Here is a 27,004-nt window from a genome sequence, read left to right as displayed (position 1 = left end):
AATAGCCTTGCTTTCATTAAATTTGGTGCAAATTTTACCTCTTCTGTCATTTTCTGCTGAAATTTTCTGTTCTTGAAGCAATTGCCCAGTAAAGGTAACTAATGAGAGTTTTTATCTTTTGCCTTTCCAAGCAGGAAGTTTGACATTAGTATTTTCATTTGACCTTTGTTTCTTCATATATTTCAGCTCAGGCAATTAAACACTACATCAGTATTAAAATGTTTATATCAGTTCTTGACATTAGCACCCTTGCTATGCACTTTTGGACCACAACTGACTATATAAAAGTACTGCTTTGCAAAGCTAAAGCAAACTTCTGATAACCACACATGGGCCTTACCTGCATCATAGTGACCACATGACATGGGTTCAGTAGGTAAATGACAGTCTTGGTAGCAAACTTGAACCCCACCTCCAGCCCAAAGATGAGACAGAGAGCCACCAGTAGCAGATTTTTGCCCAAGCTCTCCTGCTTAGCCTGGGGCTGCTGTAGCAGATGACCCGCCAGCTCCCTGAAATGCAGCTGCCTCAGCTTCCACAAGGACAGAAGGATCTCCAAAATACCCACACTGAGGAAGACCAAGCTCTCCAGCAGACGCTGCTGCCCAGAGAGAAAGGCAGCACATTCTGGCCCTCCATTGCCAGCAAAGCTGGGGTCCACCCCCCCATACAACCAGTCCAGGAGGTTTGGGAGGCTGTAACGTGACATGGTGGGATAGCGCCTCTTCTCCTCCCGGTCACTGTCCGGGAACAGGTAGGAGCAAGATGGAATCAAAGCCAAAATACTGTCGGGCTGACGAAACATGAAATGCAAGTACGTCCCCTTTGTAAACTCCTTCCCTCCCGAGTTTCAGAAGCCAGCAGTCCAGGTCACAGCAAGGCTAAGTTTGGGGTTTGCCTCCTGGCTCCAGGACGGTAACTGCAAGCAACAGTCTGCAAGGGGAGAGGAGTTACAGATGAACGGGGTCACTGAACGGCGGCGCCAGCCCCTCGCCCCGTTACCCTCCCCGCCGCCTGAACGTTACAGGACTGCCCCGCTCCCCGGCCGGCACTGCCACCCGCCCCGCACCGCCCCGCCGCCGCCGCCTCTCTCCGCGCACCCGGCCCCAACGCCGTCCTCCGCCGGCCTACCCGGCTCGCTCCCCTCGGCCTCCCCCCGCCCCGAGGGGCCGCGCGCCGGCCCGGCGCGTCCGGCCGCCCGCGCGCCCGGCGGCCGCTGATTGGGCGCCCGGCAGCCCCTCGCCCGCGCGCCCAACGACCCCAACGGCCCCTCGCCCGCGCGCCCAACCGCCGCTGATCGGATGCCCAACGGTCCCGCGCGCCGCGATCGGCGCCCTCAGGGCAGCGGCCCGGTACCTCAGGCAGCGGGGGCGGATATGGGCTCCGTTAGGGAGCGCGGCTCAGAAGCAGGCCCGGCACCCCCAGCCATGGGGCTGGGCTGGGCGGGCGGGGTGGGGCGGGGGGAGGGAGCAAGCAGCGTTCCCCTCAGCGGCGGCGGCGCGCGCGCGCGGCGGTGCCTACGAGCCCGAGCGGGCGGGCTGTGCCTCACGGCCACCGCTTCCCGCGGCTCTCCCAGCCCCTTCCCAGCGCCGTAGCATCACCCCACTGACGTGCCTGACTGGCACCGAAAAATGGACGAGCCCCCCTGGATTGGCTGCGCTCGCCCGCCCGCTCCTCCCTTCGCCTCGGCTGCTCCCGCCTCTCGCGGCTGCCTCCTCTACCCGCCTCCTCCTCTCTCCTTCGCGGCTACTTCTTCCTCTTCGTCCTCTGCTAGGTGCCCCTTGCTCTCCTTCCTCTCTTGTTTCTCCTTCCTCTGCTTTCCCTCAGCCGCCTCCCTTTCCTCTTTCTCTCTTTCAAAACCAGCCTCCATGAGACACTCGAGGGTTTTTCTGGCGTCCTCACTCGACCCAGCTCCTCTCCGTACAATCGGCAGAGAGGAAGTGAAAGAGCCAAAAATAGTTCTTTCTGTGCTGCTAGGGCTCCGGCTCCTGCCCTGCTGGCTTTGTGGAGCTGGGTGCTCATAAACACAGCGCTGTTTGCTGAGCTGATTCAACAAGCAGCATTAACTTGATAAACTAGTTTTGCAAGTGCCATTGCAGCAAGTATTAGTCGAGAAATTGCAGTGGCCTGCTTCTTTCCAGCACACCATGGAAGGCCAAACTTCAGAGGGGCCTCAGCTTAGTCCCTGTCTGCATGGATGGTAAGTACATGCAGTCAATTTTATGTGGAGATTGTGGTCACATCCAATGTGTACAGTAGACGCACCACTTATATGCATGCATAAATGATATACACGCATACCTGCAAAACGGAGTCTTTGCAAAAAGAGGCCAGGTTTGGCTCTTAGAGTCGACTAGTTTATGGTTTTGTGAAGTAATTGCGCTGCAAAAATACAATTCTGCTTCTATCTGAAGGACAAAGGCAGATGGAGATCTAGGCAGAATAATGGTTTAAGTAGATACTGTCAAGGTAGTTAGAACTGTAAGTGAATACACCCGACAGCTGTCTCACTTTATAGATTTCACTTAAGAGAGCCTGCCCATTGCCTGGGTGTAGCTAGTCATTTCTTGTTCTGTAAGGCACTATATAATGCGTGCTGTACTGGGAACAGTTTGTATTACTGTTTCATTACAGCCTGTGTGTGACAATTATTACAGTGTAACAGTAAATCTAGAGTGCTCAGTTTATCAGGAGCTCATGCATTTCATTTTGGGAGCTTGCATTATTACAAGTGGGGAAATCAGGCAGACTTCTTTACATAGATTTAATTGAAAATAGACTATGTTTCAAAGACTGTAGCTATTGTATGCTTCTGGTTATCCTTAAACTATCAGTTGTCAAGGATATTCTGAAGACTGTCTACACTAACTACACTGATGCTACACTGGTATATCTTCTGGAACAGTTTCTATTCCAGAGACATTTATATTGTATGGACTCTTGAATTTTATTCAGCACTATGATTTTTATTGCATGTAGGCAAATAGTCCAATTTCTTGCCAAAATTTCACAATTATCAAAAGGTGATAATAGTGCCTGTGTTGCAAGGATGGTATGAGAAGTGAAATTTTCATCTGAAAGTAAAAAATGTTTATGAGCAGCAAAAATCATTTTTTCCTATAGATATATAATCTACATTCTCTTACCTCAGTATTTACTGTTCCCTGATTTTCCCTACACAACCCCAACTCCTTCCTGATTCCTTTTTGTACCTCTAAGTGTTACCAATATTGGAGTCCCAAAAGCCTAAGGAACGTCCCAACAATCCCTTGCCTTCAAGCTTCCTTTCTGTCTCCAGGGGCTTTCTGAATTTTCAATTTTCTCACCAGACCCCTCTCAAAAGTGAAGAGGTCTAGTAGTTCAGCAATGTAGGGGATAACACCACCTCATACATCTTCATGTTTTGAGAAAATACTGACTGCTCCAAACCAGCATTCCAGCTCAGGCTAGTTCAAAAATACAAATGCACCATGGGCTTGTCTCCAGCTGATCAAAACAGATCATTGGTGTACTCATAGTCTGGTCTTTTGCTCACTTGCACACACATTTGGATCTCTTGCGTGTGTTCAGTTATGAGGGAAAAGGTTGATAGAGCATGAGTGCATAAGACTCATTTCCTTGTGAAAACAGTCTAAAGAAATTGCTGTATCTGAGGTAAGAATGCCTGACAATTTATTGCTCTTCTGATTATAGGTCACTTTCTCTTCACAGGAGGAGTTCAGGAAATGAGAATTCCCAGAAGCAGACCAGAGACACTGCAAAAGGTGAGAGACAAGATGAAATACAGATGCAAGATACAAGGCTGTCTGCCATTGCTTTTAGCAGAAGTAACTATTTTACTGTATATGGTTAAGGGAGTGAAAAGAGATGGACTCTTTTTTTTCAGAGCAGCAGATGATCCAGTTGGTAGACCCCCTGAGAGAAAATAATCTGTGCTTGTCTTTATAAATAGTATTCTTATGTTTTAGAAATAAGGAAAGAAAAAAACTGCCAAACTGTTGATATTAGTGCTATTTCTTGTTGGGGGGATCTTGTTACGATTGTTAAATATAGAAACCTTTCAATAAAGGTTGCAATAAATCTTTGGAGAAAGAATATGTATTTAATATATAAAAGTAATAAATATTATTTACAAAATATACAAAATCATAAAGTAAAGAAAGGAAACAAATTACAATCACAGTACATGAGAACCAGTTGAAACATTCAGATGTTCAAGGCTGATCCACTTAATTATTGATTACTCAATTTGCTTATTATTGTCATTTAGATGACAATAGCTTAGATCTTAATCTTAGCAGTGGATTAATGAGGAACCCATTAGAACAGGAAAGTGAGAATAGGAGAGATTGCTATAGCCTCTTTCAAAATTTAATAAGTGAAAATGTAACAGCAGTGGCAAAATAGTCCGTTTCTTAACGTGTATAAAGAGGATTTTGTAATAATGAATGAATGTAATTCTATCAGCAAAACTCTGATTTTACTAAGGGCTTGTCTTACATTGTAGCTATATGAATATGTAAGAGACTTCCTTAAAGCAAGAGTCTTTTTTAGACATAGATTATTTCAGCAGTGTATTGCAAGAAGGATTAATCACTGTATGGATTATTTCTACACCAGTTGGGTTTCAGTTAAACTGTGTAGTCAGCAAGTAATAAGGCATTTTAACTACTTGGACATCTATTGGGAAAAAGAACATGATTGAACATAAAAATAGGAGGAATTGGTCAATTTGTTTGGTTTTGTTACAGAGAGTGTAGAAAACAACTAGAAATAAGTCTCTTACTTATTCTAACCTCACTCTAACCAGTGAGGAAGACCTGGCTGAGAATGTAAAAGTGGGCAGTGTTTTGTGCAAGAGCATTTTCAAAAGGAGTTGTTTGTTGATAGGAAAGAAAGGAGGGAAAACAACTGAAAAAGAAAACAAAAGACTTTAGGAAAGCTTTGAAAAACTTAGGGAATTAGTGGCTAAGATATCGTAGGAAGGAAGTCTAAGGAAATAAGGAGCTAAGAAAAGGGACAGTTCTTAGAAAAATAATTCTAAGGACACATTTTTCTCACTTTTGAGTAGAATAAGGATAATAGTAAGGTTAGCTTGACCACAGTATGAGCTCATTATTGACCTTAAGCATAAGAAGAAAATATAAATCAAGACAGGTCAGACTACTAAGTATAAAGACTAGAAGATTAAAAAGATGTCATGAGAGGATTGAGCTATTAGGAGACATCAAAGATAACAAGAATTATTCTGTTAATAATAACAGGAAGACAGAGAAGAAAACTTTTCTACTCAATAGAGAAGAAAATCTGTCAACAAATTACTTTAGAAAGCTAAAGTAATTTTTCTCTTCGTCTTGTCAGACTTCATAAAAAGACCACCTGCAAGCAGATACCTAGGAGTAATGATGCAAAGATCTTAGCCCAGAATGGGGAGAGAACAGATTAGGAGCTGTCATACAATTTGGAAACATCTGATTTATGAGTCTGATCAATATGATCCAAGGATAATTAAAGAACTGTCTGAATTAGTATCAGAACCCATAAGCAATTATATCTAATAGCTCTAGGAAGACGAATGAGATGCTGAAAAGCAGAAGAAGCAACTGTAAATTGCTCTTATTAAAGAGGGAGGCAGGAGCTGAGAAATACAGATTGGTCAATTTCTTTAATGTAAATCCTCAGAAAAATCTTGGAACGCGAACTATTATTAGCACCTAGATGATAACCAGAAATGAGAACAATCAACATGGACGTGTCATAAATCATGCCAGGTAACTTGATTTTTTTTTTCCTGCAACAAAGAAGGATTTAGGAAAAGGACAGAAGCGGACAACCTGTTGTCATGTGAGTGTCGATCTAATTAAGCTGACATTTTAATTAAAAAATTAAAGAAATACAGTCTAGATAAGTTAAAGAAATATGGTCTAGATAAATCAATTATAAGGGCTATACAGAACTGGTTGGATACCCAAAAATAGTTCACCCTCAAAAAGAAGACTATATTGCTGGATTCCTAAAGTTTTAGTCTGCTTCTGGTTGGTATTTTTATTAGCAATGTAGATGATGGAGTCGAGAATACGGTTATTAGTCTTGTAGGTGACAAAAAGCTGAACGTAACAGAATTAAATTTTAAAATAATCTTTACAATTCTGAAAAATACTGTTTAAGAAAATAACAAGGAACATATTCAATGAAAACAAGTTTTGCCGTAGTTCAACACTTCATACTAGTATAAGCCAGCTAGTATAAACCGTCACTGCCTTTCCTCTCCTTGCTACTCACTTTCTCTCACACTGCCTTATGTTAGCATAAGCTTTTCTGGGCTATATGGCTGTCTGTGTGAGGAAACTGATTCACATTACAATTATCATCTCGGAGAGAGTTAACTATAATCTGGAGCACTTACCTGATCTATTTGATCCTATTTTGGGTTATGGCAATGGATGAGGTGACCTCGCTAGATGTCTTAAGAGCCCTGTTTTTCTGTGATTATCTCCTCATTAAAAAGAAGGGGCATATTTGATATAAAATTGACATACAAGTATGATAATTTTTTTTGAAACAGTACAGTATTGTTGATTCTTGTTCAGATTTTGATCCACTGTAAATTCAAGAGATCTGTGTTCTGGATCTACTGTGTGGCTCAGGCACAGTTCCTTTATTTGCTCTTTTTCCGTTTCTTCAGCTTTGTGAAGCATTTTGAAATCTCTGAAAAATAATAGAGTATTACTGACAACACTTAGCCATTGCTCTTTCCTGTTTGTTAACCATTTCCTCTCTTCCTTTCTTAAGTAATTTATGTTCTTTCTAAGATCCTTTGTAAACGTGTATATTGCATATGTCAATAGAAATAGTTCTCTAAAAGCAGTAAATTCTGGTGACTAGGATGTTTGCACAAGAACCTGAGGCTGCTTCTTGTATCTAACATGAGATTTATTTTTCTTTCTGTGAATTCTTAAAATATCAAGGTAGTGAAATCTAATGTTAAGCCATCAAGAAATGCCAGGACCCTGTCTGCACCAGTAGGCCTTATCTATCCTGAGCAGCTTTGTGTGAGATCTCTACCTGGGAGCTCTGTTTAAGCTCTGGCCCCAGTCCTCACCCAACCTGTGCTCAGCCTTGCCCCATAGTTGTTGACTAGACTTTCCTGACTGACCACAGACCTGACTTGTCACCTTTCATGTCTCTGATGATCACTGGACTGTCAACAGAACCCGTCACTGTCACCAACCCGGTTCTGCTCTCATGACTCGGTGCTGTGGGACTGCAACCCTGCTAGCAAGGTCACTGCCTCTATCAGTGCGTAGTCACCCTGGGCTCCTGGATTGCCTCTCTTCATAGAGCAATCCCACTGTTGCTGACAATAAAAAATCTAAAAGTCAGTTTATATGAAATTGCTCCTGCTCCAAAGTAAAGCTGTGTGGTTCTTTTCCTAATATATCGCCTGGAAATTCCCGTTAACTTCCAAAAGTGCAGAAGTAAAGACAATGTCTGAGGTCTGGTAGATAACAATCAGTAACCATCAAAAGTTGGACTTCAAAGCAGAACTGAAAGGCTAAAGGATATTTTCCTTAATTCTTATGCAGTAGAGTATTTAAGCACAGGCGTATTTTCAGCCTGTTCTTAAGTCCTCTGAATTTAAGTACATAACTTAAGAACTTTCCTCTTTCAATATTTAGCTTTATTTCTAAACTTTAGAAATGTGGTTCTAGACATCAGTATGTAGTTACACCTATTGGTTTACTATAAACTGTGCATCCTTCTTGTCATGTAAAAATTGTTTTTTTTTTTTTTTTAATATATATTGCAAGCCTTGAAATAAAGAGGAGTAATGTTCCTGGGGAATAGTTATACTTACAGTTATAGCTGAAGACATCAGCAAAGTTACATTAACAGTGAATCTATAACTTATCATAAAAGTTTATGCACAACATAATAAAATTCTGATGATTAGTAGTTCATTAGATTCTTTGAGTTGATGGAAAACTAGATTATTTGAAGTGTCAGGATAAATGTTTAATCCTTTATATGTCATCTGTTTTTGCATTTTGTATAAGACATTATGGATTATCACAACTTTAGGGAAAAAATCCATTAAATTATGAGTACTAATGTTAAGATTTTTGAAAACAATGGTTTGAGAGGGACTTTGGAGCTGGCCCCAACTATCAGGGCTCTGAGCACATTCTTCCCTTTCAATTTTGTTGGCCGAGTTAAGGAGTTTAGCTAGCTGCTCTTTCACTGACAAGAGCTGTTGTGAAGAAAGCTAGATGCAAGGGCCTGCACCTTCTTTCTTTTGTGAGCTGCTGTTTAAGATGAAGCTTTATCACTGGTCCTCAGCTGTGCTACATCCCAGCTGTGCTGAGCAGCTGTGTCTGCCCTCAGTCTTTATCTCCTCAATTCTGGCCCTGATCTGAACTCACAGGCTTGGCTTCCTGGCTTGACCTCAGACCTGCCTTGCTGGGTGATCACTGGGCTACAGCTGACCCTGATCGCTGTTTCAGAGCTGATTCTGACCCTGACTAGCTGACTCAGCACTGAGTTCCTCGTAGATGAGGTCATTGCTGCCTTGTTAGCGCACTTGGCTCCTGGCTTACCACCCCTTGCAGAGCAGCCAGGCCTTGCTGCCCACCAATACTGATCCATTATATTGAAGCTGATGCATCTCTTCAAAGCCTAGTAAAAAACAGTTTTTTTATTCCTGTTTCACAAAAGAAACACAAAGCACAATATGACTGTGTCTTGTCTAAGTTCATATAAGAGGCCTGTGGCAATCAGGAGCTTAACTGAACCAAAAAACCTTCCCACCTCATTATATCAGTAAGTCTTTTTCATTTTCTCCTCTCTGCCTTTTTGTCTGTTCTTCTCTTACCTTTATTAAGCATTTCTTGGTCAGCCGTAAGCGTTGCAGTCTTGCAGTGTTGACAACGCACTGGAGACAAAGGTTTGTTTTGTTTCCTCAGCTTGCAGCTTAGCTTATTTGTAGTTTCGTGTGCTTGATCTGAATAGTGAGGCATTTTGAATTCCTACTGATACAAACTTAGATACTCAATAAGAAAGGGGAATTGCTTAACTGAGATAGGAAGGAAAGAGTGCAGCTGGATTGAAGGAAAAAGCAGTAATAGGAATTTGCGAAAGGTTGGGCTCAGATGCTGTTAGTTTACAAAGCTTTTATTAAAAGAATATAAACATCATGTGCTGGATCTTTGATGATCTGATGATCTTTGGAGGTGCATATGGAATCAGAGTTAGACTCGACAGCAAATTTATCATTCATAAATGCTTAAAATGGAAGCTGGGTGGAGAGTCCCCTTTAGCTTGTCAATTCTTGTCTAAAGGATGGTACCTGGCACAATATTGCAGTCTGGAGCATGCTTTGAGCAGTCAGAATGAGACTTGGAATAGCCATAGTGCCATGAGGCACTAATATATTAAAGTCATGTCCACAGAAAGCAACAACTTTTCTACTGCTTAGGCTTGTAAGCCAGAAGACTTGTTTCTGTAAAAAATAGAAACTGGAGTCTCTTTGGCTTCCTAGTGACATCCTAATTCTTTCTGATTTGCACCTGGCCTTCCTGCTGTGCTCCTTGAAACCCAGGAATTAAATCAAATGTACTTCCCTTTCAAAAACTAGGAAATTTGATTCCATAACCTAATGGTAGAAATGTATCTACATACATGCATGCTCCTTCCATCTCCCTCTCTCCCTCTCATTTTCCATTTTTGTTGTTAGGATGGCTTTGGTACCTCAAACTGAATTCTATGAAGTCCTGAATTTTTTGTCTAGTCTTAAAAAATTCTTCCTGTATTTTCCATCTCTTAAAAAGTAATCAATACCTTGATTACTTGGAAAAGCAGTGGGGTTACAAGCAAGGCTATGCTGACTATGGTAAATGCTGTTTTTTCACTTGTTTTATTTTATTCAGTATGAACAAGGGAAATAGGCTGATCATTTTTGATTTCCATTTTTAAATGCTTCTTGTACTTCAGCGCAAGGGACTATTGAATCTAGTCTTCAAAGCTGTTTAATTTGGGAAAAAAATCTAAAAATATCTAACCAAGAATATTTCCTTCAGTGCTAGTTTTTAAATGTATTTTTCTTCACAAAACAGTTTAAGCGTAAGTTTCTAATTCAGAAATGGGTTTCTTTTCTTTTCTAGTTCTTTTGTATATAGCTGTATAATTGTTATAAATTATGATATACAGAATAACTATTGAAGATTCTCTCGCAAGTTTTGGAGGAAAAAAGAAAAAGAAAAAAGCATTTACCCTTCTGGGGCACCAGAGCAAGGCACCTCCCAGGAAATCAGTATGCTCTTAGTATCTTTCCTCTTACATGCTGATATCAGCAAGTGAGATAATTAAAAGACAGTAGTTATATTATCATTAATCCCCTAGGGGTTAATATTTAACCACCTCAAAAATGGACATGCTTATAGATATTACAGTTTTTCTTGTTGAATTATCTACAGTGTCTGATATTACTGCATTGTTGAATATTTAGTTCACATTTTGAAAATTACCTTTGCAGTCATAAGTGCCTAAGGGCAACCACATGGAAAAATTCAGTGATGGCTGTACTCAGTACAGCTTTGTTTCTGATTACTGCAAATGTAGTTTCGTAGAAATTCTGCCATTAGTTATTCTGACTTTCTTCCATTTAGTCAATTGCTCACATATATTTTTTATGAATTTGAAGAAAGGCCTGTTGTAATGTAATTGCTGATTTCCTCTAAAGGTTTTTTCTTCAGAGAAAGATGAAAGGCTGTTGTGTTTGTCATATCTCTCTCACTGTCAGCTAATTTGGCTAGAACATATGCTAGACAATACTGAAAAAAATAAATGTCAACTTGAAATATTCAAAATAGAAGCTTAAAAAGCATATCATATTTTCATGATTTTTAATCTGAAAGACTGAAAATAATTACAAAGTACCGACAGAAACTTGTTAGGTGACAAACATGTGAACCAACTTTTTGTTGAATCACATTCCTGTCATTTGTTTGTAGCATCTGACTTATCTTTTCCTTTACCTAAAAAGCTACAATATTAATAGACACACAAGCAGTTGGATGTAAAAGCAAGAAGAAATATCATTAGTGCGTGAGATTTGCTTTGAGATGCAGAAGATCATGGCTGAAAGTTCTGCATCTGGAGGCTGAGTATGTCAGAAATGGTGATTTCTTTCATTTTAGGTTCATATCTTAAATGAGTAAGGGAATTCTCTGAAAATATTTGGAGCTTAGGAAAAAAATTTTTTTAAGATGAATATGGAAAAGAGGTCTAATATAAAATTTTTAAAAACTCCTTAAGAAAATTAAAGTGTCCATCGAGATGTTATTTATGTATTCTTCCTAAACTTGAAGTATCTTGAAAGCTAACAGAAAGGAGAACAAAACTGCTCTTTCATACACCTGTAACTAAACATCTTATGCCTTAAAGTACTCAGTGACATTCACCTTCTTCTGCGGCTGTGTCCTGTGCTGTTTAGCTATTTTTCAAATTTCACTGTATTTTCAAGGGATTTGCTTTATTTCCTGTCCAGTCCCAGTAACATATTATTGTTAATATAATAAAAGAAATTTCAGAAAAAAACACTCAAACTCTTTTTCTGGAAGCACAGTCTTAAAAACACTTTTTTTTTTGTTCCCAAGTGAAAATACGATAATATTAATATAATGCACACTTATAGATGTTTACAGCCACAATAATTAAACAAACTTGTTAACAGTATTTAGTCTTTCAACTGACTGCACCCAGATGGGAGGTGATCTCTGATTTATCTATAGGTAGACGACAAGATACTGTTCATACTAATGTCTCAGAAAAAGAACAACCAAATCAGTGAAGAACTTGATTGTCAAATTGGATTTACAAGAATTGTTAGTTCATGATCGGTGGAGTTTAATTTTACCCATTGCTGGTATACACAGGAGTTACATGATTCTGTATGTTATATACCAGAAATGCCATGAGAAGAATCTGTGCTTTCCAGTTTTGTTCTATCGAGCCGTATTAGAAATCCTTTTAGTTTTTGCCTGTGAAATCTGTCATCCCCTGTCAATCAGAGATGGAGGAGAATAATCAGTCTAACAAATTAGTGGAAGGGATGTGTATTCTTTCTTTTGCTTTAATGTGTTTTGTGTTGTGAAAATTTTCTGACACTTCAGGTTTTAAATGCTAAAGCATTTAAAGCAGGAGACCATTCATAAACATTTGTATATGAATTTCAGAGGTTTAAACATATATTACAAAACTTACAATTTTGAAGTTTGCTGTTTAAGATGATTACCTGGTTATTTTATGCAAATAGCCCCATTGTTCTTCATCTTAAATCAAAAGCAGTGCATAACGTGGTTAACAGGGAGAAGATTAAGAAATCAAAAGATACAGATGTAGATCATTCTGAATGAAGATCTTTTTTTTTTTTTTAAGTTATTTTCCTGAATTTCATTTCAGATTTAAAAATCACCCATGAAGAGTCTGAGTAGCATAGGTCCAGTAGCAAGCCCTGACACAGCAGCTTATAGCTGCAACATGAGTTAAAAAAACTCCTTGCCTGCAATAGAGGCTTTCCAGGCCACCAAACTCGGGAGGAAAACTTCAGTAACCAGAGCAAGCTGAAATCAGTTTAAAAAAAAAAAAAAAAAAAAAAAAAAAAAAAAACAGTTTAAAACATAGACCACTACTTTGGTATCACTGTAGTTATTAATACAGGAAAAAAAAACAACCATCAGCTATTGTAGTAATATGTAGGGGGAAAGTTGATTTGCAAACAATTTAGGATTCAAATTTTCCACATTTTTAAAGGTGGAAATCAACAGTTTGAATGAGTCTATGGAGATGAGGTAATACACATTCCAAAAATTTAAATGAAGTATAATCAAAGTATTAGGTTGTTTTTTTTTTTTTTTTCCTTCTAGGTTATTTTCCTGCATGAAAAGACTGTATTTCCAAAATTGTAAGGTCAAGTAACTGAAGTTTTTCTAGTGACTAAGAAAGATACACTTTTAGATGAACCCATCATTAAATGAAAGCGGGGTGTTTATCTTAATGTTAGCATTTCAGTAGTAATTCAAATTGCCAAGCATGGGAAGTGGTGGGTGTTAAGTGCTTGAGTAATAAATCCATGATCAAAATGAAACATAGTGTTTGCATATGGGGATGACAGTGACATGGTAAATGTCTCTTGGTCAATCAGAGACTAGTACAAAATAATACTTTTGTCGAATTTGAAAGCACTGTGAGAGAGAGTGGTGACTATAATGCCACAATCCGCATGTGTTTCAAGGTGACTGTGATGCAAAAAAGGAGAATTTTAGATAGTACCTGTGAAGCCAAGTTGCAGGTTAAATCTGTTAACATCTTGGATTTTCATCTACAGATGAAATAATTTCATACTTTTATTAGCAACTCAAGACTGAGTTCAATCTTAAAATCTAAAACCTGATTTCTGATTAGGAGACACTCTATTACTACAAATCTCAGCCTGAGAGATTCTGAACACTTGCATCTTCCCTAAATTTCTGTGTGTAATTTGCCTTTATTACGAATACTGCAGTAAAATGTTGTAATACGTAACAAAAGGTGATTCCAGTCTCAGAAACAAGAAACAATGTAGGAAAGAGAGCTATTAGATTATCTAAGCTCTGGTTAAATAATTTTTATAAAATCTATACTATTCCATTCTACTGTGGAATAGTATGTGATGAGACCAATGATGTCCTACTATAATATTATCACTCTATATTTTCATGTCTTATGATATTTAGGAAGGGAGGTGTTTAGTGTCTCAGCTTTTGCAGTGATGTATCAGGAACTCAGCATATGTTTTACTTAAAGGTTTCTAATCCAAACATGCTTGCAACAATGGTCTTATGTGAAGCTTAATCATTTAAGAATTGGACTGCAAAAAGGGATACCCAAATGTATTATTTGGAATGTTTTGTTTTGAGGGAAAGTGAATTATTAATTTTTAATCACTGGGCTGCTGTAATTTGTGTGTGCAAAGAGGCACGGCTGACTTTTTTTTTTTTTTTTTTTTTTTTTTTCCTTGCAGCATTGTATCAGAGAAGAAGGATATAGATCAATGCCATCAGGAAAATGTGCTAGCCTTGGGACCAGACCAACTTGAATATTTAGTTCTTTCAATTCTTTTACAGTTGATAGACATAACAACAACAAGATTAGGCCAAATCTCACAAGCTTTGCTAAGGTAAGTAGTAACTACTACTTTTTATCGTTTCAGATTTGAATCAAGGTTTCTCTCAAAAGGTGAAGTATTTAAAGTTCTGCTAAATACTTGTATCTTTTACTAACATATAAAGATATTGGAGTTGCACTTTTAACATTTCTGTTGAATATAAATAATATTATATTGTATTTAATATCTTGAATTCAGTTTTTAGTAATCCATGGAAGTAGATTCAATAAAATACCAAATGGTTCATTTTCTAGTGTACACCATGTTGAAAACAACAACCTTCAGACATCACACAATGAATCCTGACTTTTATGCCTAATATGCTATAGTTCTTATTTGTAGTCTAGAACTATTTTCAGCTTTGCCAATATCTTTTAGTATTGATTCGCTGAAGATATGCATTTATAAATACATATTTATTATTTTGCAAAATTTCATCTCTTTAGAGTTTGTTTTTTTCAGTAAGTTGTGGAGAAAGGTATGCTCAGTTTTTTCATGTGAGTTTGTGTTTCATAAAGTCATAGGAACACCACACAAGAAAGAGGTCATGTTTAAGTTCTTTACTAATTATTATTGATAGTTTGTTTACTGTTTTGTTAAAAAGACTAGATGGAATTATGAGCCCTCTAGTGGCTGTTCACTCTCTTAAATACTTATTTTAGGCTCTTGATCAACTGACACAGAAAAAGAAAACCCTTTCTTTTTCAGTAGCAGCAAGATTTTTGTTGCTTTAACTCTAGGCAATATTGTGTATTGTCTTACATGCATAGCAAATGGAATAGTAAGAACTGGGCTGCTTCTTTTTAAGTCATGAAAGGAGTGCCAGTAGAAAGGAGATTCAGAATTACACTAGCATGATGCATGATACTCTTCTATAAGGAGAGTTTTGCTTTAAAAGCAAGAATAGATACCTGATTCTGCAGAGTTTTTATTATAGAGAATGCTCATATCCTTGCTTTCATATTAATTAGTTAAAATACGTGGAACTTCTAGTGGGCAGCCTGGTGATGATTTAATAGCTTTAGTCAGTGATCTTTGCTCTTTCAGATTGTGCTGAAAGCCCCCAAGACAGGGGCTTAGACTCATCAAGCGTTTTTTAGTACTTCATGTATCGATAGAACAAAAGCCAGAAAAAATGTCGATGTTTATTCTCATTTCCTGCCTTGTAGAGTGGACTTGAGCTGACACTGCCACAGTTCAGGCAGACAACATTTTGTAGGGTAATTCTAAATAAGTCACTTTCCAAAGAATTCTGTCATGGGAGGCATTTTTGCTTAGGCCATGGAATGCACGGTCTTTGAAGGAAGCATGAGAATATGATTCTTATGCAGATTTAGTATCTCTGCCTATATTCCTTGTCTCAGAGTTCAGATAAATCCTGTAGTCAGTGGTGCCTGTATTCATACTACAGCAATGGGTGTTTGCTAACAGTATTCATTAATAGAACAGCAGACAAGAAAGGATTTTTCTTTTACAGACTTCTTTATAGCTCAGCCCTTTTAGTTTCATTTATTCTGTGTCATGAGTCCAGGAAATATTTACCATAGGGAGCTCTGAATTTATTAGAGCTCAGGTACATGTGAGCATCTGAACAGTTTGATTGATGGTATGTGTTATGCTTCAGAGCTAATTCATTTTTATTTTCTCCCCAGTTAATTGCTGGGAAGGCTTTTTCCACACTCTCAACCTTGAATGTTCCTTTCTGCGTAGCACAATCTTATCTTCCTGCCAGGATATGGGCCCAAGGCTATAGTACTTAGTGCAGGCATTTTACCTAGTGGGTCATACTGGACTCAGTATCTGATTTTTCCCTTTAGAAACTATGACTAACGGTGAAAAGAGGAACCCAAATTACTTTCTTAAAGCAAAGCATTACTTAACAGCAGAAACAGGGGAAAAGGGATTAGCAGGAACTGTTTGTACTGTGGGTGCATAGCTCAGAGGAGTGGCTAGACCTACAAAAGAATGTAATTGAAAACTTTGCCCAATAAAGACATAAAGGAGTAACAAAATATTTATATCCCAGCTTGTAAACATACCAAGTTATTTATGTTTCCAAACATTCATTTGCTGCTGTTTATAAAGTCCAAACAGCATAAATGTCAGCAAGATAAGCAAAGAAAACTCTAGATATTCAGTCACATGAACAGAATAAGTTACAGCTTTCTTACTAAAAGATTTTTCTTTTAAACTTTAATCGCAATATTAGTACATGCTCCCTCCTACTTGTTTAACACCACTCTGAAGCACTTGAAAGTTAAGAAGTAAATGAAACAAAATGTATTTGAAATACACTTGGGATCTGTATTATTGATATTTTCACCTGTGAAGGTATATATAGTGGGATCTCGTGAATAGACAATCTGCAAGAACTTTAACATCTGCTTACTACTCAGCAATATTAATGTGATATTAGTGTGAAAGAAATTGTGGTATTATAATTGATGCCTGTTTAATTGATAATATAAAATGATTTTCTGTATTCTGATAACCATTTTGTAATATATCAGAAATCCGACTTTTTTTTTTTCCCAAAACACTTGATGGAGGCTAACAGTTTGTTTGAACGGTGCAAAATCAAGTTCAAAGCATTCTACTAAATATAATGTAACATCCCAGCAGATCACTGATATTTGTGCAGAGATCTTAATGCCTTCCCAGAATTCTTTAATTTCTTTTGGTTGTTTGAAGTAGGTCTGCTCCTGCTTACATTAAAATATGAAGCAAAAATTTCATTGTGACTTAAACCAGTCACAGTGATAAGGGATAAAGATCAGTACGTTTCAGTCTGAAATTTGCTAGATGATACCTGCCATTTTATGTGGGATTTTAAAAGATTCATTATTTTAATCTATTCAAATTATGCATCAGAAACCAATAGCAAACATTTGAACTTGTTTATTTTTCGCTTCTCACATTGTTATTTTTATTTTATCAACAAAAAATATTTGATTGTTTTCATTTAGCAAAAGAGCAAGAAAATAAAATTCCCGTCATTTTCATGAGTTTGTCTGAAATCAGAACACTTTAATAGCAGGTGCTATAGCAGAGTGCATAGGAGCTTCATTTCACATTATGAAATAGAACAGAATGTTTGTGTTAGTCTATTCTCATGAAGCTTTTTACTGTATCCAAGAAGTCAGACTACTTTCCATTCAAGGAAAAAATTTTAGTAATAACACAGGAGGCTACTGATACTCAAATAGATTAAGATGTCAGTTCTCATTTATTTAACTGCTATTGTATGACCATTTTCCAGCTCGATTTTTTTCTCCTGTCCCTAATAGCTCTATTTCTTCTTTCAAATGGAGGACCCTCATAGTATGTTGTAAGAACTGATTCTTCAGCACAAGATCTAAAAAAAATTACATCACAGATCTTACCTTCTTGGTCATAGCAACATAAGCAGTCATTTTTTCTTGCATTTCTTAAATCTATAAAGTTCATATCTTCCTCCAAGGGAAATTGTATAATGTACTAGCTGTTTAAAATGAGTGTATGTTTTATTGTAGTTTAAAATACATTAATATCATTTCATGAATTACATAATTTATATAGTTTACTTTGTTATGTATATTTTCTATTCCTAAGACTTTTTGAGTAAACTCCCAAGCAAGAGCAGAAATGCTGGTTAGCCTTTGAACCTTGCAGAGTAAAACTTGTTGATAAAAGGAGGTTGTTTATGATGGAGAAGTAGGCATGCAAGAGTTTCTTGAGTGAGGCAGGGTCTTTCTCTTGCCCTTTTGCAAGCTGAGATTCTCAGTGTTAGATCTTACTTACCAATGTTTATCAAAACCTGGCTTAAGTTAGTGTAAGGAGATTCTAGAATAAAAAAATAAAAAAAATAATAATAATTAAAAAAAGCCCAACCTGAAATATGTAGCCCTGACTGAGCTTCTAAGACCTTAAGTGGAAGGTTGAAACACACCCCAGATCAGTGCTGTATGTATATTGCTCATAGAGGTAAGTGAGGAAAAGGTTTGAGAAGTGAGTGTATACCCTGTACTTCATGGTTATGCTTTTCTTCTGTAAATGCAATGTGTACATTTAGTATAGAGCTTATTAAGAGAGGTGCTTGACACTAGTTTTCTAAACATTCTCATGATGTGCACACTTGCAGAAATGTTTGTTTCTTCCAAAGGGGTCTAGAGAAGAAGCAGCCTTGAACTAGGAATCTCCCTTTGTGAGAAGATCTAGCTTCTGGTATTTGCCCTGTGAAGAACAAGACAAGAGCGATCTTTCTGCAAGACAAGGTACTAGCATCTAGGTAAAGCTATGATTCTGGCCCTGAAGTAGAAAAAAAATATCAAAATTGGGACTAATTTGTTCAGGATTTTCTAAGGAAAAAAAACATGGGAATTATGGGATTTGGAACTCTGAATAAAGGGAAGAACTGAAGAGGAATGTGGTGTAACAGTGGTGTTGAGCAAGACAGAGTGAGTTTGAGGCTTTTTTTTTTTCTGCTTTGAAATGTTGGGGGCAAGTGGCTTCACTGGAATGATCTAAATAAACCTGTCTTGGGTAGAGGGGTGAGTCCTCAAGCAGACATCTTCAAGTTTTTTCAGTGACATTAGGTGAGAGGCACCTAAGCATTCTCAGCAATGCAGTACCTTCTGCAAGAATATACTATTATGAAAATGGTGGTTTGTATTTTCAAAAAATCTTGCAAATGTTTTGTAAATACCCATTTTGTATTTTAATTAGTATTTGTACGTGTTTTAACCACCTCACTGTCATCTTCCCCAAAATTTTAGTAATATTTGTAGAACGCAGGGCTGCTCAAGTTGAGGGAATCCTTTTATTCATGTAGTGTCTGAATGGATTAAGTTTTTATTAGTCTGCTTTATTTGCAGCTAACTATTTCAGTCTGTCTTCACCCCAAGATAATATTTAATATTAATATATTGCATCTATATAGAATCAGTCTCATGAAGAATTCAAAGAGCTTTTCATATTGATGTGAATCTAGTATTCCTCTCTATTCAGTAGCTATCTTTGTATCTCAGTAACAGATCACTGGAAAAATTCTGAGAAAGAACAGCATTTTCTCATTGTGGATTACTTACCCGGTAGCTCTGAAGAAGAACTATTACATAGCCTTATAGAGCTGTTTTGAAAATTTGTAGCCAAGGCATCTTATCCCTTCTGTGAATAAGGAAAAAACACAAATCTGTTGCTTTTCTTTCAAAAACTGGGGGAAAAAACCCACCTAAATCAAGCAGCTGAGTACAGCTGAGAAAGATTAACACTTAGCCAAAATTTTTCATTATCTATAGGGTTAAAGGTAGATATTAATTATCCATCTCTATACTTTCTAAAATACTATTTGAATGCCACTAGTAGTTGGTGTTTTGAGGTTATTTATTTTGTGGAAATTGAAGTATGTTGGGTTGCAGCTGGTACACATGTAAACAAATGCCTCAGAGCAGATATGTACAGTTTTCCCAGATGAGGCATCTACCTGTCTGATTTTGTATGAAAACACAGCAAGAGCACACCAATTAACACAGCTATGTTTCAAGATACATTCTTCTGAGATTTTCTCCATTGCCATATGTGCCTAATTCCCCTCTTAAAAGATTTTTTTTGTATAGGAAAAATTATGTTATATATCAGTATCCCCATTCTGCAATATTACCTTTTGTTGACTTCAAATACTGTTGCTGAAGAGGGACTGGCTATCGAGAATGAAAAACCAAAATTACACAGCAGGGGGCAGCACAGGTCCTACTTGCTTTAAGCCTAGTTTGCACCTGAGAAAAATGTTGCTGTCTCCAGTCTTATAGTGCAGTTACTGCTATTTTAAACAAATGCTTTCCTTTCTTTGAAGTAAGTGACTTTTAGCAAAGAAGTGGAAATGACCTGTATCACTGGTCACTGCCATACTACAAAGGCAGAGTGTACTGGAGAATGCCATAAAAAGCAGAGTTCAGGATGCTAGCATCCAGCTCTTACAATCTGGGCCACAGGCTACTGCATAGATAGAAGTTCTGTCAGAAGAAACTCAAAATGAACGGGCTGTAAGTCTGATCTGTGTTAATAAAGAGTATTTCCACACAGATCTCTAGATAAGTCTGTCTTCCTCTTAGTAACAAGCGGTTTCCAGGTTGTATTTAAAGACATGCAAGTGTTCTGCCTTCTTTTTGAGGTTTTCTGTTCTCTAGCTAGTCAAGTGTTGTTCCTTTTCTGTTTCTGTTCTGAGGGGTGCTGATGAAGCAGGACATTGATAACCATTCTAGTTTTTGTTCCATGAAATTTTTGAACACATTTACTTTGTGCTTTGGAAAAGGAATCCAAAAATATGACCCTCAGTACGCATGCAGAAAAACAGACAGCAAAGCCCACCATGCTTCTTCACACACACTAACAACTTATGCAGGGTGTAAGGTGCAGCTGGCTTGTTGAAGGATCCTGCAGGCAACCACAAAAGGTTCTCATTAAGCATTTACTGAGATGATGTTGCTCTTTCACTTTTTTTTTCTTCTTCCTTTTTTTTTGGGGGGGAGGGGCGGGGGGAATGTTGAATGGACCAAACAATCAGAAATATTTTAACTAAACTGCAAAGAGTGTTGTGTGTTGGGGGAGCAGGGGAAATGGGATAGTCCACCCAGAAAAAAATGTTAATCAGAATTATCAAAGTCCTGTCATCAGCTCTAACATTTGCACCCATTCTATCTCCAGATAGGCATAAAAAACTTGACATTATCATTGAATTTTACTCATGTTGTAGCTTAACTTCACCATCTTGTTCAATTTTCCTACTTAGCCTACAGGAAAAAGCAGAAATCTTTCTGGGAATACATTGATCATTAGTTAAAAACTTGACAACATTAAATGCTTATTATTATTTTGAAGCAATGGCAAACATTTTAATCTTACTGTGCTGAAACCATTTATTTATGTACGTATGTATTTATTTATCCATTGATCTGAATCACACATTTCAATATTTGGCTAAAGTATCACCTAACACCCAGGAGAATGACTTACAGCTATAGACTTAGGAGATTATCAGGCTTAATTAGTATTACTGTGGACCTCCTGTGATGCAGAACATGGCTTCGTTATTTTAAAATTTTAAATCTAGTACTAAGATGAATTGCTATTCAGTTACACTGTATGACAATAATTAGTCTGTGTGAGATCAATTTAAAACTGCTTAAGCCCCCTGGTTGTCACAAATCCTCTACATTTTTTTTCTGAGCTCCCTCGTGCTTGTGCCAACACTTTCAATAGCATGTGAGTGAAGTTTGTCCCCAGTGCAGCATGAAAGAAAAATAGTGGAATCATGTTGGAGATGAATTTGGTAATACATACTCAGTTATCTAAGTTGCCTTTTATTAAGGACAGAGCACTAATTCAGTTCTCACTATGCCTTGGTTTTGTGGAAATATCTGTCCTTGTTCCTTTGTTTTTTTATGATAGCTTCCTCAGGATTAACTTATATTTGTAAGATGAATTCTGAAAGGTCCTGAATTTTCTGCCTCATGGGCTAAGGTGATAAGAATTACATTGGAGTATTATTTGCCCTTTTTTCCCCACAAGAAGAGAAAAGTATAGAGAAGTCTCAGATATAAACTGAGTAACAGTAAAAGGTTTTTAATTAAACAAGATTGGCAAAAGTGAAAGAAATCAGTATCATTTATGTTTGTACTGTTTCCCCTGTACTGAAAGTACTGTATGAATTTCAAATGCTAGTGTAGCATATTAGAGAGAAATATGGAAGTATTCATCATTTGAAATTAACAGGAAGCTTTTAGGAGAAAAAACAAGAAACATTAGCATTGATTCTAAATCTCATTTTGTGAGCAAATTTGAACAAGCAGCCTGGTGCTTTATTGTTTGCTCACCTGAAATTCCTACCAGAGGCTTTGAACAGGGCTTCTTTCACAAGATAACTAGGACTGACATAGAAGTTCACTATAAAAATCTCTGCAAGCAAAAAGATATCTCAAGCTAGAAGTTCTTTTTTTTTTTAATTTCTTTTTTTTTTTTTTTTTTTTTTTTAATTGTATGTGAGGGCTAGAACCCACTGGATAATTTCTGTACAACAGTGTAAATAGCTACATATAACTTAGCTAATTAAAACTCAGTGTTTTGGAAGATAAGCAAGTTGATTTTTATGGAAAAAAAATTGACATTTGATTACAATTTCAATTCTGCAGGATTGGCATGTGCAGACCCATAAGTCATGTTTTTTAATGGATATGTTGACCAATGTTGAATGACTGGTAATACTTAATAGCACAAGTTGGGTATTAATTTAAGTTAAGTGGCATTCACTGAATAAAACAAAGTAGGGATAAATTAACGCTCAGCTTGATTATTCACTTCCAACTTTCTTGGTGTGACAAACAGACCTACTGAGTGTTTTTAAGCAGTTTTGAGTCTGTTTCCATACTTCACTGTGCAGCTTCTCCAGTTTCACCCCTGTTGTATGGTAATACTAAAAAGAAACCCAAATGGCTAGATAGAACGTGCTGTGTGATACTAAGACTTAGTCTGGAAAGCAGGCAGAAGTCTACTTGCAGCTTCTGAGTTCATAAATCCTTAATTTATAAATTGCTATGTAAATTAATCATAGTGATTATTTTTAATAATAAAAGTGCATAAATCTATTATTGTGAATTCATACTTGCATGAAGAAAAGTAATTGGGACAAATTTTAAATTTTCTGATATTGGCCTAAATTCAGAATAATTAGTTTAACTTCTTTAAAAGTTTTTAAAAACTTTTAAAAGTACTTCATCCTTACATCAAAATATTTATAGATTTAATTAAAATCTAGATCTCAGTCCCCTGAATGACCAGGTGATGCTACTTGTTTCAGCAGTTGTATTTAGGATATGAACAAGCATAATGAAGGAGATGTCATTAATAAGCATACAACTATTGTATGCCTGGATTCCTTTTTAAAGTATACTGGTCATATTTAACTCGAGTAGAAACTAAAACCTAGTAAAGCCTACCTGAAAAATACATTTGAAATCCCCTAAAGCAACATTTTCTAAAGTGATTCTTTATCTAGTGTGTGTATATTTGAGAGATCTAGCACAGCCAAAAATGTTGGGAGAGCAGTAACTGTTTATACCACATCATCTCTTTTCTTAAATTTGTGAATAAAAACTGTAAAATAGAACAATAAACATGATAATCTGAATACAAATTATAAATCTGACTGAACACATTTTAAGGCTTCCTGAACTCTTCCTGAATATCGGAGGAAAAAAAGGTTACCTGATCAGTTCTGTAGAAGATTTCTGAGAGTAGATCTCCTCCTTGATCAGCATTATGATAATTGCTTTATGTTTCTTAAATTGTATTATAAACATTACCTACTTAATTTCCATAGTGCCTTTGAGCTACTAACATCTCTAAGTTGAGAAGACAAGCAGTTTCACTTTAATTTAGTGGCAGGACTTTACAGATTACTAGTAACTACACTTACCATAGTTCATTGAAGTGTGGTGCGTTTTGCTCCCTTCTCCTCCTCTCCCATTCTTACCTTCCCCTTGGTGGGTGGCATAATGGGGATTAAAATCCAAAAGCAACCTATCTTTTGCAGTCTATGATGAGAGGAAGTTGAATCTGGAAGTTCTTTGCTCTCTCAGTTCTTTTGATACTGCTTCTGAGGGGAATGTGAATTGCATGTTTTAATTTTAGGGAATTACCCACTGCGTGCTAGGTTGCAAAGTCTGTCAAACATACGTACCTACTACCTAAAAACTACCTCTGTATCTTACAGCTCCTCCAGCTGCTTCTTTTTGTAAAAGCTCTTCTGTTAGTATCCCTGAAAATAGACTCTAATGATTTGGCACTCACATTTATGCATTGATTTGAGTCCGTGTCCAAGTTCCTTGAGTATAGCTGTAGGAACAATACCAGGCAGACTGGTTTCCAGTGTTATTTTCATGGACTGGGAGCCTAAAACACTTGTTCTGTTTTTTCTATTTGGAAGTTCCAAACTAAAAAGATGTTGTTGGGCTTCCTTTCTTTTTTTCCTTTATCCATGATCTCTAGCTAAGGCTTGGTGTTTCTGGATTTCATAAAAAAACACAGATGCTAAAAGTATATAATGTAAATAAGTAATTGCTTCTATCCATGGAGGACATGGCATTTTTTGCCTTGCACAGGAGGAGCCCTGCTCTGGAGCTAGCCGCTAAACTATGGCCTTGTCTGGTCCATTGCACTGGTGAGCTTTCTGGTTACAGTGTTTCAAACGTCCATAACAGTTAAAACCAACATTGTAACTGTTCATGCTCTAGACAAACTGCACAAAAAGCACTACAAAGCTTGTGGGACATCAACTGTTCTACACCCTGCTCCCAGACTGACACATTTGCTTTAATGAACGTTGACACCTAGTACTTGCGTTCTCTCTGAAGTTACTAGGAGTTTGCAGTTAAATTCAGTGGAGCAGACTGCAGGCTGGATTCACAAAAGAAAAAAGAAAAGTCAATGACTTTCTAAGGGAGCATGTTCCAATGTAAAACAAAACTAAACTTTGATACAGAGCAGAATGAAGAAGGACAGTGAGTGAAATGACGTTCTATTTCATGCTTTTTAATTCTCGAAGTTATAGAATGTACTTTTTAAGAAGAGAAACTTCCTCATAAAAGGACACAATCTTACTGCCCCAGCCCAGGACAGAAGTAGCAGACGTTTTGAGAATTCAGAGGTTACTGTAATATACATAAATCCAGTGTGCAGAAATGTTGTAGAAGTGTATCTGCTTTGTGTTATGCAACCCTTTGAATTCTGAGAACAAGAACATAGTCCTGTACTACATACTCAGCACTTGTTCAGTAAGCTGTGAAAATCTTGAGCCACACAGGCAGAACTAGCTGGGGCTTAAACTCTTGAGAAGAGGAAAGGTGCTACCACAGCCATGCCCCATTGTCCCAAGCTAACACTGATGCTACTCCTAGCTTTTCTTCTGAAGGGTGTTGATGTTAATACTGATCAATAATGCTTAGAGAAAAAAGTGTTATTTGTAGCCTGGATATTCATGAGCTATACAAAACAATGTTTGTGGAGAGTAATATCTCTTATTAGGCCTGGTGATGTAGTTGGAAAAAGTAATGAAAATAAATACCCAAAACTTGGTGAGAGATGGACCTGCTCAGGTTGTTTGCTTAGTAAATACAATGGATCCTTTGTTATCCTTACTGGTTTTGCACTGCTTTTTGCTTTTTTTCTAACTGCTGCAACTTTTGTATTTGAAGATGCTTCTATTGTATATTAATGAAGGAGTTAAATTATCTTAGCAACATGGGCTAAAGCTGAAACTCCCCCAGCATCATCTTTCTCAGCGATCATTGTCCAGTAAGAAAATAGGTCTGTAAGTGATACTATTCATCTGAACAGAAAGAAACTGTTATCATGGTGTTTGTCAGCTGTGTGTAATACTGATACCTGAGCTGGCCTTTGGAACTGGGTATCGTTACAGATAATGTAGTAGTTTCTACTTTCAGGTGGTTTTGACTTGTGAGTAAAAGATCAGTGGAACCAAAGAGCAACTAAAAGTTTGCATCTCAGGATACAGGCATTCCCAACCCCAATTCCAGTTTCTGAAATATTCAGAACTACATTTTTTCACAAGCATTTATTGCTTTTGTAACTACTACAACAATAACAATTATTTCTGCAAACAATTTATGTATTTAACATAATATGAATAAATTAAATAATTGACTGCTATTATCAACTTGTAATAGAACTACTGACAGGAATTAAAGCATAGTCATCAAAAGTATTGTACAAATAAGGCATTTTCTATCAATCTGTCTCTCATAGATCACAGCTGAAACCAAAGAACAATATGGACAAGCTGGTAGCAGCTACTGACATGATAAACACTGTGCAAGTAGAGTTTTCTTCTGTATAACAGCAACAGGTAATTTAATGTAATAAGTGTGTAAGTTTAAAACAGTCATAGTTTTGTTAGATTTATTAGAGAGTTAAAGGTAGTGGATGGTAGTGGAAAGTTTGCCTGAACTCTCCATTGTAGTTCTTAAAAGTACTTTAATTTACAGATCTGAGTGCTGAATCAGATCCTTTATCTCATGAGAAGTACTTTTGAAAGTAAGAATTCAAGTATCTTTTTGAAAGACACTATGTTAAGGTGTACTTTCCATCTTTGTATGTCATTTATTTTTGCTTTTTCCTGGATAGATATTTTGTTTCACAATTTCTTATGAATAGAAACAGATCAATTCCAACACAAAAACTATTGACAATGAAACTATTCGGTAAAGGAAGTAATGACTGAAAAGTGCTACTAAGAGTGTAGGAACTTGTTCCTCTGGCATCTTTGTCTGTGTAGGCAAGGGCCTGTGTAGACATATGCAAATGGGAAAGGTAAAAGTGTATATTTGTGTGGGGAGTGTTTTGTGGGTCACTTCTAAAGGATCTGGAAAAGGTAACCAAAAAGAACAATCTCATAGACATTTAATGAGCAGTGGAATAATGAGAGGGTCTCTATCTCCACTGGAAATTAGTTAGTGTCAAAAAAAAAAAAAAAGAAAAAGAAAAAAAAAAAGAAAAAAAAGTTTTGTAAAGGCTCTCCTCTTGCAATTTGTGTTATTTCCCCAGCTTTCCACATTGTTATGGAGAAAATTCCAGTGGATAGATGGGAAATAATTCAGGGATTAGTGAGCCTATGAAGAATGAGACCATGCTATATGAAAGACCAGATATGACTGAAAGTTTTGTTGCAACAGGAGAATGAAGAGATTATAACTTGCATTCTAGCAAAATTCTGACATTATGATAAGGTCAGTAGATGAGACAGGTATCCCA

General features: G+C 37.2%; 1 protein-coding gene and 1 long non-coding RNA gene across 2 annotated transcripts in view; one reads left to right on the top strand and one right to left on the bottom strand.

Moving 5' to 3' along the window:
- The window catches only part of TMEM164 (transmembrane protein 164), a 38,981-nt gene extending 38,067 nt beyond the window's left edge, over window positions 1–914 (bottom strand). Inside the window, exon 1 of the mRNA XM_062584402.1 lies at window positions 341–914. Within this exon, the coding sequence (XP_062440386.1) occupies window positions 341–805 (465 nt within the window). The 5' untranslated portion in view covers window positions 806–914. The remainder of the gene's footprint in view (window positions 1–340) is intronic.
- An 835-nt stretch (window positions 915–1,749) lies between these two features.
- LOC134145160 (uncharacterized) overlaps window positions 1,750–27,004 on the top strand; it is a 32,207-nt gene continuing 6,952 nt past the window's right edge. The window contains exons 1-5 of the long non-coding RNA XR_009959550.1: window positions 1,750–2,200; window positions 3,712–3,764; window positions 14,060–14,215; window positions 18,345–18,456; window positions 26,000–26,099. This is a non-coding gene — a long non-coding RNA (uncharacterized LOC134145160). The remainder of the gene's footprint in view (window positions 2,201–3,711; window positions 3,765–14,059; window positions 14,216–18,344; window positions 18,457–25,999; window positions 26,100–27,004) is intronic.

This window comes from Rhea pennata, chromosome 11 (assembly GCF_028389875.1).
Source record: "Rhea pennata isolate bPtePen1 chromosome 11, bPtePen1.pri, whole genome shotgun sequence".
NCBI classification, from domain to species: Eukaryota; Metazoa; Chordata; class Aves; order Rheiformes; family Rheidae; genus Rhea; species Rhea pennata.
Note: the sequence above shows the minus strand (reverse complement) of the source record. Positions and strands in the feature narration are given on the sequence as shown.